The sequence below is a fragment of the Portunus trituberculatus genome, chromosome 41 (assembly GCF_017591435.1).
Source record: "Portunus trituberculatus isolate SZX2019 chromosome 41, ASM1759143v1, whole genome shotgun sequence".
Classification (NCBI taxonomy): Eukaryota; Metazoa; Arthropoda; class Malacostraca; order Decapoda; family Portunidae; genus Portunus; species Portunus trituberculatus.
The window spans coordinates 16975613-16990940 of NC_059295.1; the positions used below are offsets into that span (position 1 = coordinate 16975613).

The 15328-nt window shown below is 41.2% G+C and overlaps 2 protein-coding genes across 3 annotated transcripts in view; both read left to right on the top strand.

Annotated features, from left to right (window-relative positions):
• Positions 1–2090: 2090 nt before the first annotated feature.
• Positions 2091–14838, top strand: LOC123516681 (fas-binding factor 1-like). Its single transcript, XM_045276285.1, is given in 21 exon segments — positions 2091–2227; positions 2661–2765; positions 3112–3286; positions 3630–3713; positions 4656–5560; positions 5563–5655; positions 6288–6495; positions 6869–7046; positions 7249–7351; positions 7701–7807; positions 8326–8447; positions 9181–9379; positions 10126–10243; positions 10687–10818; positions 11077–11166; positions 12409–12582; positions 12851–12880; positions 12925–13083; positions 13382–13558; positions 13679–13870; positions 14659–14838. Coding segments are annotated over 20 exon segments (3438 nt in total). The 5' UTR covers positions 2091–2227; positions 2661–2684; the 3' UTR covers positions 14770–14838.
• A 417-nt stretch (positions 14839–15255) lies between these two features.
• The window catches only part of LOC123516885 (hatching enzyme 1.2-like), an 86692-nt gene continuing 86619 nt past the window's right edge, over positions 15256–15328 (top strand). For both annotated transcript variants that reach the window (XM_045276607.1, XM_045276608.1), the window contains exon 1: positions 15256–15328. This exon is cut by the window's right edge and continues 313 nt beyond it. The gene's annotated coding sequence lies outside the window, so the exon portion shown is untranslated.

The following is a 15328-nucleotide window of genomic DNA, read 5'->3' on the forward strand; positions in this document are numbered from 1 at the left end:
TGCTTGTTCTCGTGCTGTCAATGATAGAGAGGCGGCTCACAAACGGTTCCGTAGCCATCCAACTGCTGAAACTCATGCCCTATATATTTCTGCCCGTAATCATGCCAAATCTATTCTCCAACTTACTAAAAACTCTTTCATCAATAGAAAATGTCAAAGTCTTTCCAATTCTAACTCCTCTCGAGATTTCTGGCATCTAGCCAATAATATCTCTAACAACTTTACTTCTTCGTCTTTCCCTCCTTTACTTCATCCAGATGGCTCTACAGCTGTCTCTTCTTTTCTAAAGCTGAACTCTTCGCTCAAACCTTTGCTACCAACTCAACTTTGGATGATTCTGGGCATATTCCTCCTACTCCTCCACCCTCTGACTACTTCATCCCTAAAATTAAAATTCTTTATAAAGACGTTTTCCTGGCCCTCTCTGGCCTTGATTCTCGGAAGGCTTACGGTCCGGATGGAGTCCCTCCTGTTGTTCTCAAAACTGTGCTTCCGAACTCGCTCACTGCCTGGTCAAACTCTTTCATCTGTGTCTCTCTACTTCTATTTATCCTTCTTGCTGGAAGTTTGCTCACATTCAACCTGTCCCTAAAAAGGTGACCACTCCAATCCTTCTAACTACCGCCCTATAGCTTTGATTTCCTGCCTTTCTAAAGCCTTTGAGTCTATCCTTAATAGGAAGATAATGAGGCATCTATCAGCTCACAACCTTCTCTCTGATTGCCAGTATGGTTTCCGTAAAGGCAGATCTACTGGTGATCTTCTTACTTTCCTAACTGAATCTTGGTCATCCTCTTTAGGGACTTCGGTGAAACCTTTGCTGTCGGCCTTGACATATCGAAAGCCTTCGATAGAGTCTGGCACAAATCTTTAATTTCTAAACTACCCTCCTACGGATTCTATCCTTCTCTCTGTACCTTCATCTCCAGTTTCCTTTCCGATCGTTCTATTGCTGCTGTAGTAGACGGTCACTGTTCTTCCCTAAAACTATCAACAGTGGTGTTCCACAGGGTTCTGTCCTATCACCCACTCTCTTTCTATTATTCATCAATGATCTCCTAAATCTGACTCAATGCCCTATCCACTCCTATGCTGATGATACCACCCTGCATTATTCAACAGCGTTCAACAGACGCCCAACCCAACAACAATTAAATGACTCAAGGCGAGATGCTATAGGACGCCTAACTTCTGATCTTTCACTTGTTTCTGATTGGGGCAGAGAAAACCTGGTTTTGTTCAATGCCTCAAAACTCAATTTCTACAACTATCTACTCGACATAACCTTCCAGACAACTATCCTCTCTTCTTCAATAACACTCAACTTCCCTCTCCTCTACATTAAACACACTCGGTCTATCCTTCACTAAAAATCTAAACTGGAAATTTCACATCTCTACTCTTGCTAAATCAGCTTCCAAGAAGTTAGGTGTCCTATGGCGTCTTCGTCCATTTTTCTCTCCTCCCAGCTGCTTGCTCTGTACAAGGGCCTTATCCGCCCGTGTATGGAGTATGGCTCTCATGTCTGGGGGATCCACACACAGCTTTACTAAACAAGGTGGAATCTAAAGCTTTTCGTCTTATCAACTCTTCTCCTCTAACTGACTGTCTTGATTCTTTAAGTCACCGCCGCAATGTTGCATCTTTATCTGTCTTCTACCGCTGTTTTCATGCTGTCTGCTCTTCTGAACTTGCTAACTGCATGCCTTCCCCTCCTGCGGCCTCGCTGCACAAGACTCTCTACTTCTTCTCATCCCTATTCTGTCCATCTTCCTAATGCAAGAGTTAACCAGTATCTTCACTCCTTCATTCCCTACACTGGTAAACTCTGGAACTCTCTACCTGTGTCTGTATTTCCACCTGCCTATGACTTAAACTCTTTCAAAAGAGGAGTGTCAAGACACCTCTTACGTTAACTGGACCCTCCTTTTAGATTTTTTTTGTTTTTTCTCTTTCTACTTTCTTCTTAACAGGGCCTGGCAACCAGCGGGATTTTTTTTTTTCCAACACTTTGTTTGCCCTTGGCCAGTGCCCTTGTAATGTAAAAAAAAAAAAAAATCTTGATGAGCTAAACAAGAGCCGATGAAAAGCAGCAATCATCTGAGCGTTGCTAGGGCGGCGCGGCGCGGCGCGGTGTAAACAAACAAACCCTTGGCATGCTGGCCGCACCTGGCAGGGGCGACGACCTGCACAGAAGAGTCGGTGGTAACTTTTCAGTGTTAAACAGGTTAGGTTCACGTCTTATTTGTAACAATTAGGTGTGTCATGAAGAGGAGAAATATAAATAAAGTCTCAATAATGTGTCCTTGTGTTTAGGTGGCAAGACTGATGAAGGAGGAAGACCACCACATCACTCATTACAAACCTACTTAGGGATTCTACTTTCACATTTTTGTTGTAGAATTTGCAGTCAAGTAATTGTGACTATTTCCAACCTTTATGTCTCATTTTCTGGAGAATCTTGAACACCAACTTTGTGTATTGAAAAATTATTACAGTGGAGTTAGAATTCTGAAGATTTTACCTTTGCTGTGGGGAAAGAGACAAGATAGTCTAGTGTCTGAACCTTCATTATTGTACTTTTGATTAGTAATGTAGATAGCAACATCATCTTGGGATTGTGTATTGATCTTTTGTTTCCCTCCCTCACTTCATATCAGGAGGGGAGAGAGAGTAATGCTGCCATGAGTGACATCGAGTTCAGTGGCACAGACTCGGACCCTGTGTCTGATGTCAACCCAGAGGAGATGGCGCGGCTCATGGCCGTGAGTAGTTTTCACTTCATTATATTTTTGTAAGATTTTTTTTTTTTTTTTTATGTGAGGGAAAACTGATCAAAGGCAAAAGAAGGGGTAAACAGTAAGGCCCACTTAGTTGCCAGTTCCCATGCAAGTTGGAGAGTTAGCTAAAAGAAAAGGATAAATGTCTTTAAACCTCCCTCTTAAATGAGTTCAAATCATAGAAAGATGGAAATACAGAAGCAGGTAGAGAGTTCCAGAGTTTACCAGAGAAAAGTATGAATGATTCTTAATGTGAAAGTTATTGATTCTGAATTTCTCAAGTATCAAGTGATTCAACTCTATTAATCAATAAGATGTATCACTTTTCTAGGACATAGATGATATAGATGATGACTTGTTCAAGAGTAACTTGAAGTCCACCAGCAAGGCAGGGAGCAGCACCAGCAAGGCAGCCAGTCCAGAGAAGAAAGAAACTAAGCGACAAGTAACCTTCAGTGAAAAACCAGCACCGGGAAAAAGAGACAATGATAATGATGATGATGATGGTATGTAGGCTTTATAATGTCCACCTCCTTTACAACTAACACAGTCAAGGTTAATCATGGTTGGATAATCTGCTACACTGGTTCCTCAATTTGAGCTTCTTAGATTAAATTTTGCTCTCTTGTTTGTTTTAAATGTTTATAATGATAGTTGGGAGTCTTGTCTTTTTTTGTTTTGCATTGATAGTTAAGATTCTCTCTCTCTCTCTCTCTCTCTCTCTCTCTCTCTCTCTCTCTCTCTCTCTCTCTCTCTCTCTCTCTCTCTCTCTCTCTCTCTCTCTCTCTCTCTCTCTCTCTCTCTCTCTCTCTCTCTCTCTCTCTCTCTCTCTCTCTCTCTCTCTCTCAGACTGGGATGCTGATGACCTACTGTACTCAGATGATGATGCTGCCAAGTCCTCAGGAAAGTCACAAAAGAAGCCACGGTCACCAGGTGTGTTCTTGTTCTTCCATAGAGATAATGGTGGGCATGTTTCAAAAGATGGGTACTGACGTCCTCTACCACACCATAGCTATGCCAGTTTTGTATTAACTCTTTATCTTGTGTATTCTTTCACAGAGTAATGTTTGGCTGGGGACTCATTCCATTTTTGTTATTTTCTGAGTAACTAGTTGTTTTAGTGACAGGACAGTCAAGGCCAACTGAAATCCACTCAAGTCTTGGTGTGAATGGTAAAGTGTCACTCTCATGTTTTTGTGTCTTGCTAGGAATTTGATCCCTGTTGAATACCTCTTGTGTTTGAATTAAATGGCCAAGGGAAGAATGACAGTTAAACATATCATGAGTCAAACAAATACATCATAAGTACCTCTCATGACTAATTGATCTTATATCAGTTCTTGAATAAAATGTCAGAGTGAAGTATGAAAGTGGGACACATCTTGAGCCATATAAATGATATATAGATAAAGTGTTAGAGTATTAGAATGGGAAGTTAGGAATGTTGAAAGAATGCTGAACAGACAGAGAACAAGGTGGGAAGATGAGATGAGATATTTTGTTTGAATGTCTTGTTAGTTGCCTAAAGATTTGTAGAAAATGTTAGAGGAAGCTTTTGTCTTACAGTGAAATTATAGAGACTGGTGATTATAACAAAGGTGTGTTTAAAATGTTGTCAAAGTTTTATACATTCTACATTATCTTTTCTGCAGTATTTTTGAAAGCCAGTTTCTTGGCCAGCATTTCCAATGCTATATATAATTTTTATCAAGAAATAAATGTGAAATTGAATATTAGTTTTCTATATATGATGGTATAGCTTTTCCCTCCTTGATAAATAATCTGTTTTCACCACACTGGGCATCCATATGAGGTGTAGGAAACTAGATTTTGATAATAATGATCATTTGCATATTTGGTGTCATGTCTTGACAGGAAAGCCATCACCACCAGCAAAAAAGGATGTGGACATCAGTAACAGCAAAGGTGATCCTGCAGACACCAGCCAGAAGCCCAAGAATAAGAAAAAGTTGATGGCTGAACTCTTTGGTGATGATTCCTCAGGGAATGCCACATCAGCTGAAGCCTCAGAGTCACCTGGTCTGGCTGCCCCAAGAAGAGACAAGAAAAAACTCATGTCAGAACTATTTGGTGGTGATGATGATGCCAGTAAGCCCAGCACGTCACCGGGAAAGGCCACACAGAGGACAGAGACCAGCAGGAAGAAAAGCACTGATTACTCCATGTTTGATGATGATGGTGGAGACTTGCTTGGAGATATTGGAGACACACAGAAAAGACCCTCAACCTCACCAAAGGGAGGAGGAAGCTTCCTGGATAGTCTTCTCTCCAAGAGTCCTTTGGATAAACCCAGAGGAAAAAAACCATCAGAGTTTGTATTAGATGACAAGTACAAAAACACGAGTAAACAAGCATCACCAAGCAGTGGAGGGTTTCAGGGGTATGCACCATCAGCCAACAAGTCCGGTAGCCCCAGAAGGAGAACACCAAGTAAGTCACCTGCCAAGGATAGCATGGACTTTGACTTTCTGAGTGACGCAGAGCCCAGGAAGAGAGGCTCCAGGTCAGCTCCCCAGAGGAAACCCTTCGAGGTAGATGATGATGACATCCTGGGTAATGTGAGGTCACACAGGAGAGGAAACAAGGAGATCAGTGGTGATCCAAGCCCAAAGACAAGGGTGTCTTCAGCACCAGGGACTCAGAAGGAATCCTCAAGGGCAGGGAGGAAGGATGACTGGTTGTTTGGGGATTCTGGGGAAGCATCTGAGGCTATGAAGAAAAATATTGAAGAGAGCACAGTCACTGCCTCAGTGGAGAAACCTGCTGCTGTTCCCAGAAGTCACCAGGCCAAGATCAAGACTGGCTAGGGAGTCTCCTCACCACCAGTAAAAAGTCTCCCGTTGCAGCTAAACAGGTGAGGTTAAGGAGTGTGTCTGTTGGCTGGGCATTTGTGGAGGTGTCACTCTTTCAAGAGGAGATTCAAGAATTCTGTCAAAGAAACCAGTAGGGCAGTGCTGTATTTTTTGTATGTACTATCACACCATCCATTCATGTATCTCATTTATGGCCTTTCTCTTGGCCTTATAATCCTCACCTCTGATCCAGTTATCCTCACCAGTCAATCTTCTATCCTTTTCACTTGTTTAGATGTTGTAAATTTTTTACTTAGCTCAATCAGCCATTCTACTCTAGCATCAGTTTTCTAAGCTTTATTATTTGTTACTCTATCCTTTTGAGACCATATTTCCATTACATTCCATCCCCTCTTCTGCTTCATTTATGAACCCCATTGAATCACGCTTTTACAAGGTGATAATGTGATACTCCCTATTGTTTCTATGTTGTCTCTCATTTTCCTCTCCGTTGGTACTTGTCATGACTTCTCCACAGCAGTTGTATGCATGTAAGCATGTTGATGGTTAATGCCTGGCAGTGATCTTCAACTTAACCAGTGTCATGTTTATTCTTTTTAATACTGATGCTCCTTATGATGTGAAATAACTTGAACATCATTTAAAGTATATAACACTCTACTTCCATCATCAGGTTCAGAGCAGCCCAGCAGACCCAGGAACTCCCAGCCAAACATCACAACTGCCTGTCACAAACCCCACCCCTCCCACTCCTGCTACTGTGAGTGGGTCTTCCCAGGGAGCTGTTGTGGCCTCTTCCATCCCTGCAGCTCCACACACACCTGCTGCAGCTGCCCCTTACACACCAGCTCCATTGGCAGCACCAGTTGAAAGAATGCAAAGTAAATGCTGTTATATTGATGTAGTTAAACTCTTTCTTACTTTTATATCTATTTATTTTCTCTCCAGGCTGTGTATCTGATCCCTATAAAGAGAGAGCAGGAGTACCTTCTCTCTCTGTTGTAGGCTGAGAGGCTAAGAGTGATTTGAATGAGTGTGTATATAAAGGTTGTCTTCTTTTGGCAAGCCTCTATGTGGGACTGATAGCCTTAGTGTATATTTATAGTTTTCTCCCAAGTTCCTTATTTTTTTAGATTCTCATTTGCTTATGTGTAATGATATGATATTGAAAGAAGAAGAATGTGAACATGCAGTTGATATGTACCCATGGTATTTCTTCCTTCTGTTAAGGTTTTTTTTTTATTTTCTATTCAGACAGTCCACAAAGTATGCTGTTGATGCAGCAGCAGCAGGAGGCTCAGGCTGCTGCCCTTGCTGCCCAGGTCAGATCACAGCAGGAACAGCTCAGCTCACAGATGGCACAGCAGCTGCAGCAGCAGCAGCAGATGATGGCTGAACTCCTGAGGACACAACAAGAGGCTGCTAATAAAAGGTTGGTCTTATTTTGATGAATTCTCTCTTTACTCATCTTAAACGAACCTCTGTGACTTGGATGGTAAGAAGCAAGATTATGAACAGAAAATTCTTGGAAGAGGTGTACAAGAATTACTACAAAAAACAAAAGTGTTTAAGGATTTATTTGTGAATAGAAAGAAGATGGTATATTTAGAACTTAGTGGAAGGAAACTTTTCAGGTACCAGGAGGCTGTGTCCACCATGGGTCAGTTTGCTATGGTTCCTCCTGCTGCTCCACAAGGGAACACTTCCATGGATGCTGAGCAACAGAAAAACATTGAGGTAAAGAGTATTGTCACACCTTAAGAGTTTGTATCATGCCAAATATAATTTCATCAATATGCTGTTTACTATTAATAATGATATTAGAAAAAATGTGGATTTATTATGGAATCTAAAATTACATTAATTTTTTCATGCCATTTTTTCTCATCTTATCACAGATATTTTTAAATAATCCAAGTAAAATATCATAAGGAACATAGAAATAGAGTTACACAATACTTGAATGTTGGTTTAAGCCTGTTCAACAAAAATTTCTCACTAGCTAATAGCTTTTATGATCATTAGCTTTTGTTAAAGTGACTTTTAACAGTATACCAACCAAGTTTGAATGTCTGGTCTTCAATAGGTGAGCTTGAAAGAAGCAGAAACTGAGGCAGCTAAGGCCAAGGCTGAACTTGACCTGCTTCGCAAACAACACGCACAGGAAGTGGTTCTCTTGGAGGAAAGTCACAGGTACTTGTTGATGTTGTGGTGCTGCCATGCTGGAGCCAAGCAGCAGAGAGCACCACAACACTGGCTTTCCACAGCTCCTTCACTGGTTTAGATGACTCGGCAACATTAGAATAGGATATGAAAAGTATGAAGAAGATCAGTCTTGTGGAGTTGTAGGATCTAGATAAGACATGGTCAGGGAATGTAGGGAGTCACAAGTAGCCTTTATGCACATAAGTTTACAGAACTGAAAATTTGACACATTTTTTGTCTTGCCCATATTAGTGCTAGACTTCACTGTCCAAAAAAATATCACATAGTATGTCTTTATGTGAGTACCATTGCACTGTCTGTACATACACTAAATGCACTACTTATTACCAGATTAACAAGCATTTTGTACCTTGTCTTTCTTATCCACAGTTAGTATATTGTAGTGTACAAAAATAACAGCATAGTGAAATCAAATGGTCTAGCAAGAGTCTGCTTGTCTCTAGCTGGGTAAAATTTGTCTTAATCCCTTGCAATCATTCCCTCAGGAGACAGCTGGAGGTGGAGCGAGGAGTGTGGGGGCGAGTGGAGGCTAGACTCAGGGAGGAACGAGACTCTCTCCTCTCAGACTTTCAGAGTAAACTGTCATTGCTGCAGGTATAGTGACCCAGTTTTTAGACTGTTGTTTATGTTCTTTTGTATGCATATTATGTTTTCCTTACAAGTCTTACTAATTTCTTGCAATTATTTCTTGCTTTATTTTTTTGCTTCCATTTTATAATCACATATATACTTTTAAGAACTTTTCACATATGAATGACTTTTTACTTCCCTGAGAAATTTCCCCCCAAGAAGTAACCATGATGGCCTGATATTCATTCCTCCATTTTTTCTGCACAATTCTTGTTTCATGCCATCCTTGCTCTCCTCCCTTGCCTTAGGACTTAGTGCATTATTAGCAAAGTTTTGATCCCAAATTTATACATAATTCATTGAGAAAAGTTTCAAGAAAAGACATAGTAGACTATTAATCTATCAGTTATAACAGGTTATAGTAGACTATTAATCTGTCAGTTATAACAGTTTTGTTGATGAATAAGGAAAGGAAATCTTGCCACAAACTACAGGGAATTCCTCACTTCTAAACATGAAGTGTCTTTTGGTTTAATAAAACTCTAATATTAGCCATAAAAACAAGCCAAGTAAACAGATAAATTGGTAAGTAATTCATTAACCACAGTAACTTTTTGATGTTAAATGTCAAACCTGCATTATGTATGTAGAAATAACATCGTAGTGTAAAATCTTACATTATTGCAAGATTCATTTACTGCCCATCAGAAATCCACAATGCTTGAAAGCAGACAAGCTTCTACTTCTTTTTCTTCTTTTACAAGGAGGAGAAGAGAGCCTGTCCACATCCTACCAAGGGCAACTGGCAGCAGTGAAGGAGGAGTGGTCACAAGCTGTGGAGCGCACCAGGGAGCTGTACACCAGTATGCTGGACCGGGTGCGGGAGGAGCACTCATCTGCCTTGGAGAGAGTGACGCACCTCAAGGATATGGAACTGAAGGCAGCGGTGTCTGCCTCAGGACACATCAAGTGAGGGAGACTATAGACACTGTAGCTTTATTAACATACACACAGACACAAACACACCAGTGTATTTCTTATTTATTTATTTTTATTTTTACTTTTTATTTTTCCCCATATTGTAAAATTCTTACTTTAAAGAGGTCTACCTATTTTGATATGTGTATGTGGGGCAAGTGATACTGCAAACTTTAAGATGCATCCTCTTGCTGACACATCCAGACTGTATGGTGATGTCAGATGCACAAAGATGAGTTTGTGAGTGCTGGAAGAGAATGATGCTCCACTGCACTCAGTGTCTGAGACTCACACTCTTATGGCCTTACTGCTCATTATTAAACTATTTGTTTTCTATCCTCCTCCTCTTAAAAGCATATTTACAATAATACAGTACAAGTACAGTGTACAGTGCTTTATGCAACTGATTGGTGCTTGGATGTGTTGCAGTATGTTCTTTCATTCACTGTCTTTGGTGTGTTTCTGTGTGTGTGACTGACCATGTTTTATATAGGTTGTGTTTTATTTTGCTTATTAAGTGCTAACTATGTTCATTAAGTTTTGGTGCAAGTCCTAACAGTGAGGCTAAGTGAGCTAGAGTACCAGTAACACTCACAAAGAGGCATATTTGCCATGTTTGTGTTTCTTTGTGCAAGAATTCACTATACGAACAATTTAGATAAAACTTAATAGCTCATATCATCGGAACCTCTCTGTGCCTCAACAATGGGAATGACAGAATGACAATACCACAACAGGGAGGTGGAAGTGGTGATGGGGCAGCTGGAGACCAACACCTCTGATCTCACGGAACTCACAGCGTCCATCAACACTCGACATGACTCTGCCCTGGAGCTGACACAGAGGGCACTGAAGGTGTGTGTGGGTGGAGTAGTTGACCTTAGGGAAGCATTTAGTGGATCTCAGGTGGTGTGGATGTGCTGTGTGTTATGATTGGTTAGTCTTGTTGATTAAACTCTACCCTGATTATTATGGCCTGGTTTGTCAGACTCACACCAAGGAACACAATAAAATGAACAGCAGCAGATCTTTTGTTCCTCATGAGACTTTTATGATAAGAATGAATAACAAGTATGAGCCTTAAACATATATTTCAACATGCAGGTGTCACTCTTGATTGTTCTTAGTATTTTCAGAATTCCTATTGTAGCTTTAAAATGCTTGATGTATTAGTTTAGAGAGAGAGAGAGAGAGAGAGACTACATACAGTATTACATATAAATGAAATAGTTACACAGATGGAGAGGAAGGGGAGATGTATGACCTGATAATGAAGAGTTGGAATATGTTGCACACAGATGAAGGAGAAGCAGTTGCAGGACTTTGAGGGGCAGCTGGCGGCGTCCCATGCTGAGGCTGAGAATGAGCGTGGTCGCCTCAACACCCTCATCCACAGGCTAGAAAACACCCTCCTGCAGCAGGGCTCAGAGGTGACACACACACACACACACACACACACACACACACACACACACACACACACACACACACACACACACACACACACACACACACACACACACACACACACACACACACACACACACACACACACACACACACACACACACACACACACTGTTGTATCTAGTTTACCTGAATTTGTTGACATAGGGATAAGGTAGAATAAAAACAGCTTTAAATGGTGCCTTTGATGTTAATGGCAAGTTGTGTTTCCGTCACTGCAGGTTGAGAAGGAGCGATGGCGGCTGGCTCAGGAGAGGATGAAGGTAGAGACAGAACGGCAGGCCATGATGGAGGAGAGGAAGCACCTGCAGGTAAGTTTTTTTTTTTTTTTACATTACAAGGGCACTGGCCAAGGGCAAACAAAGTGTTGGAAAAAAAAAAATCCCGCTGGTTGCCAGGCCCTGTTAAGAAGAAAGTAGAAAGAGAAAAAACAAAAGAAATCTAAAAGGAGGGTCCAGTTAACGTAAGAGGTGTCTTGACACTCCTCTTTTGAAAGAGTTTAAGTCATAGGCAGGTGGAAATACAGACACAGGTAGAGAGTTCCAGAGTTTACCAGTGTAGGGAATGAAGGAGTGAAGATACTGGTTAACTCTTGCATTAGGAAGATGGACAGAATAGGGATGAGAAGAAGTAGAGAGTCTTGTGCAGCGAGGCCGCAGGAGGGGGGAAGGCATGCAGTTAGCAAGTAAGTGTTGATGTGAAGATGCAAAGCTTGTCTTCCCATCAGTTTGTGTGGCTTTCCTTCATCCACAGCTATCATGCAAGGCTGTCATTTTTATTTATTTATTTATTTTTTTTTCATGTAAGAGGAAAAACAGGCCAAGGGCGAAAAAAAAAAAAAAAGGGCCCACTTAATTGCCCATCTCCTTGCAGGTCAGAGAGTCAGCCAAAAGAAAGGAACAAATGTCTTGTTTGGTAGTTGGTTTTTTTCAGTACCAAGAGTTGCTGCATATCTTTGGCTCATCTTTATACACATTTTGTCTTCTGTTAGGTTTTGCAGTTTTCCCTTTATATCTATCATGCAAGTTTATCCATTTATTTGTATATTTTGACATACCTAGGTGTTCTTAGTGATCATACTTATTTGACTTGTTAAGATCTGAATGTGTCTTGAGGTATAGGTGTTTGGGATAAGGTTCTGGCATGTGACGGAAAACCATGATTGATCAATGAGTTACTTCCTTTATATCACATTTATAATTTAGAGATATGTTCTGCATAGACTTCAGTTACAGTGTTCAAGATATCTTCCTGCAAATGTACCAAAAGCATGTTTCTAGAATGTCACTCACCCAAACACAAGAAAGCTGCTATATATAGGGCAGCCACAAATTTGCAGTTGAGTACATGAAGATCTCTCTCTCTCTCTCTCTCTCTCTCTCTCTCTCTCTCTCTCTCTCTCTCTCTCTCTCTCTCTCTCTCTCTCTCTCTCTCTCTCTCTCTCTCTCTCTCTCTCTCTCTCTCTCTCTCTCTCTCTCTCTCTCTCTCTCTCTCTCTCTCTCTCTCTCTCTCTCTCTCTCTCTCTCTCTCTCTCTCTCTCTCTCTCTCTCCAGCTGAGCACTGAAACAGAGAGGATGAACTTGGCTAAGGCGCGTGACAACCTCCTCTCTGAACACCGCACTCTGCTGCAGTCCGTGGCTCAGCAGAAGCAGGAGCTGACAAATGCACAGGCTGACCTCAGTAGACACCAGATATTGCCTCATCTGAGTGCTGCTGGGACCTCCTCAGTAAAATGGTGAGTGGTTGAACTTTGATTGTGAAATCTTATGTTATTGCACTGAGTTAGGTAATTTGTTGTGTGATGGTGAGACATTTGAATGAGAAAGGTAGTAGGGGAGCTGAGAGTAATGAGAACATATAGTCTTCGTGTTTTAGTTTGACTTTGTTTATTGCTTTCCTCTACTGATAAATTTACTGTACTGGATGAGATAATATCTTTTGTGGAGATGAGACAAATTGAATGGAAAAGGTAATAAGAAAACTGAATCTAAAGAGAATATAGTTAATCTGCCTCATTTTGAGTTTGTGTACTACTTCTCTCCCTCATAATTCATTGTGCATGCTTGTAGACCATGCTGGGCCGAGATGTCGAGGCTTCCTTGGCAAGTGAGGAGCAGCGGCGCCTCAGAGAGAAGATGATGGCCGTGGCTCTGCAGCAGCAGCGCCTGAAGGAGGAGGAGGCCAGGCTGAAGGAGTTGAGTCTGCAGCTGGAAGAGGAAAGGATGAAAGTACGTGATGCTCAGTCAGTCACAATTAAATGCTTCATTAGGCTGTTCTCAATTGTCATTAGTTTACTTGGTATAAATGTTCACCTTCAGGTCTTATATGTCATCAAAGATATTTCTTTCCAGTTAACATTCTCAAAAAACATTGGATGATGTATTTCTCTCTCTACCCAATACTTTGGTACAGTTTACTTTCCTCACAATATCTATAGATTTGATGAATATTCCTGCCTTCTATCCTTGGAATTTATGACACATCATATTCTTCTAAAAAGTAATGCTGTTCATTGTATGTTGACAGGTGAATCTAGAGAAAGAAGGAAATGCCAAGGAGTCAGCAATGCTGGACAAGACTCGGCGAGACAGTGAGACAGCCAGGGAGGAAATAAAGGCACTGAGGTTGGAGCAGCAGGAAAGGCTTGGCCAGATTGCTGCTCAGACTCGGTCCTTGCACACCCAACAGGATAAAATTGACAAGGTATAGTGTTTATTTACTTTGTCTTCTCTTGTCTCTCTTACAAACTTGCATTTACAGCAGGCACTTGTCTACCAACATCATCACAGCAACATTTCATTAATCACTATCACCTCACTTCAGGAACACTTGCGGCTTCAGCAGCTGCGAGAGGAGGTGGTGCGTCTGGCCCAAGCTGGGGTGTGTGCCGTGTGCCAGAGGCGTGGTGGGGCACAGCTGCTTCTGGAGGCTCCTACTGGGGGACACCGCCTACCTGGGGATGGTGGTGAGGGACACACCCCCTCTGTCTCACGTCTTGGGGAACTGAGCAACAAGGTGAGAAATTTCAGGGTCTCACATGCCATGCTCCTTCCATTATCATATTTATTGTCAGTAAATCCATGAAACTCTGATGTAGACAAATAATAATGTCATGGAGATTGAGAGGAGAATGGTTGAGATAGGGAGCTTTGATGGGTCATGCATATTGAGTCAAAAGGAGTATACACTCTGCCTTGTGGTATCACGTTAACTGGAGGGAGAAATGGAGAGGGTAGAAGAGTTGAGTGTATATGCAATCCTCTACTTGTAATAAGAAATAGAGGTAGACAAGCTTAATGGAATTTTTATTTTGTACTGACATTTTTTTTTACATTTGAGAACCTTAGGTGATTTTTCTAAGCTCAAAAAAAGCTCTGAAAACACTCAGTCATCCCCTTGATGAATACTAATGTCTTTTAGAATTATAATCTAAGTTTGCATTAGAATGACTCAAGGCAAAAACCAAGCCAGTCCAGATATTAGTACATATTTGTTGTATATCTCTCTTACTGAAGGATGTTATGAAATCCCTCTACTTCTTTCTTTTCCCAATAACTTTCCTCCTTCCTTCCCTTGCCTGAAATCACAATACCATCTTCATCTTCTTGAAACCACCTGCTTTTTTCTCTTCCTCTAACCTTCCCTCCTTTTTTCATTCTCTTGAAATTATCCTGCCTCCTTTTCTTTCCTGAAATCATTCTACTTGCTTTCCTTCCCTTGAATTACCATGCCTCCTTCCCATCCCTGAAGCCACTGTACTTCCTTCCCTTCCCTGAAATCACTCTACTTTCTTTGCTTCCCAGGTGGACAGGTCACCTGCCTCAGTGTTGGCTCGTTTGGCCGCGGCCCGGGAACAGGAGAACAAGGAGAGGGAGAAGAGGCTCTTGATAATATCTGCTCTTGAGTCATCTTGATGTTTAGCCTTCTTATGGTATTGTGGTATCATTGAAAGCCAAGTGCTCTGGTAAGTGTGATGCTGGAAAGTTACTTACGCACCAAGAGGAGCAGTGTGTGTGTTGAGGTGCTGCTGGTGTGTTTTGTGCTGTGGCCAGTGTGCTTTTTGGTGGTGCAAGTTTCCTCTGGTAACTACTGGCTAGGCTCAGCACATTGATTCATAGTGCTTTGAAATAGAAAAAAATATGCTTGAAACTGAAAGTAGAAATGCACTTTGGAAGGAACTGAACCTGCTTAAATGAATACAAAATTAAGAAAATGTTAGCTACATCTGACAAATGTCTTCACAAACATAAGTGGCATTGAACCATAAACCAAATTCTTTTACATAATAGTGAAATTGTGTTTTGTGTGGAGAGACAGTGAAGAGATTAACAGTTATTATTAGTGTGGATGACAATTTTATGACATCAAAGAACAAATTTCATTGATATTCAGGTTATTAACTTCACAAATCCCAAACACAACACAGTGATTAGATATACAACTAGAAAAATAAGTATTGGCAGGAAAAAGCAA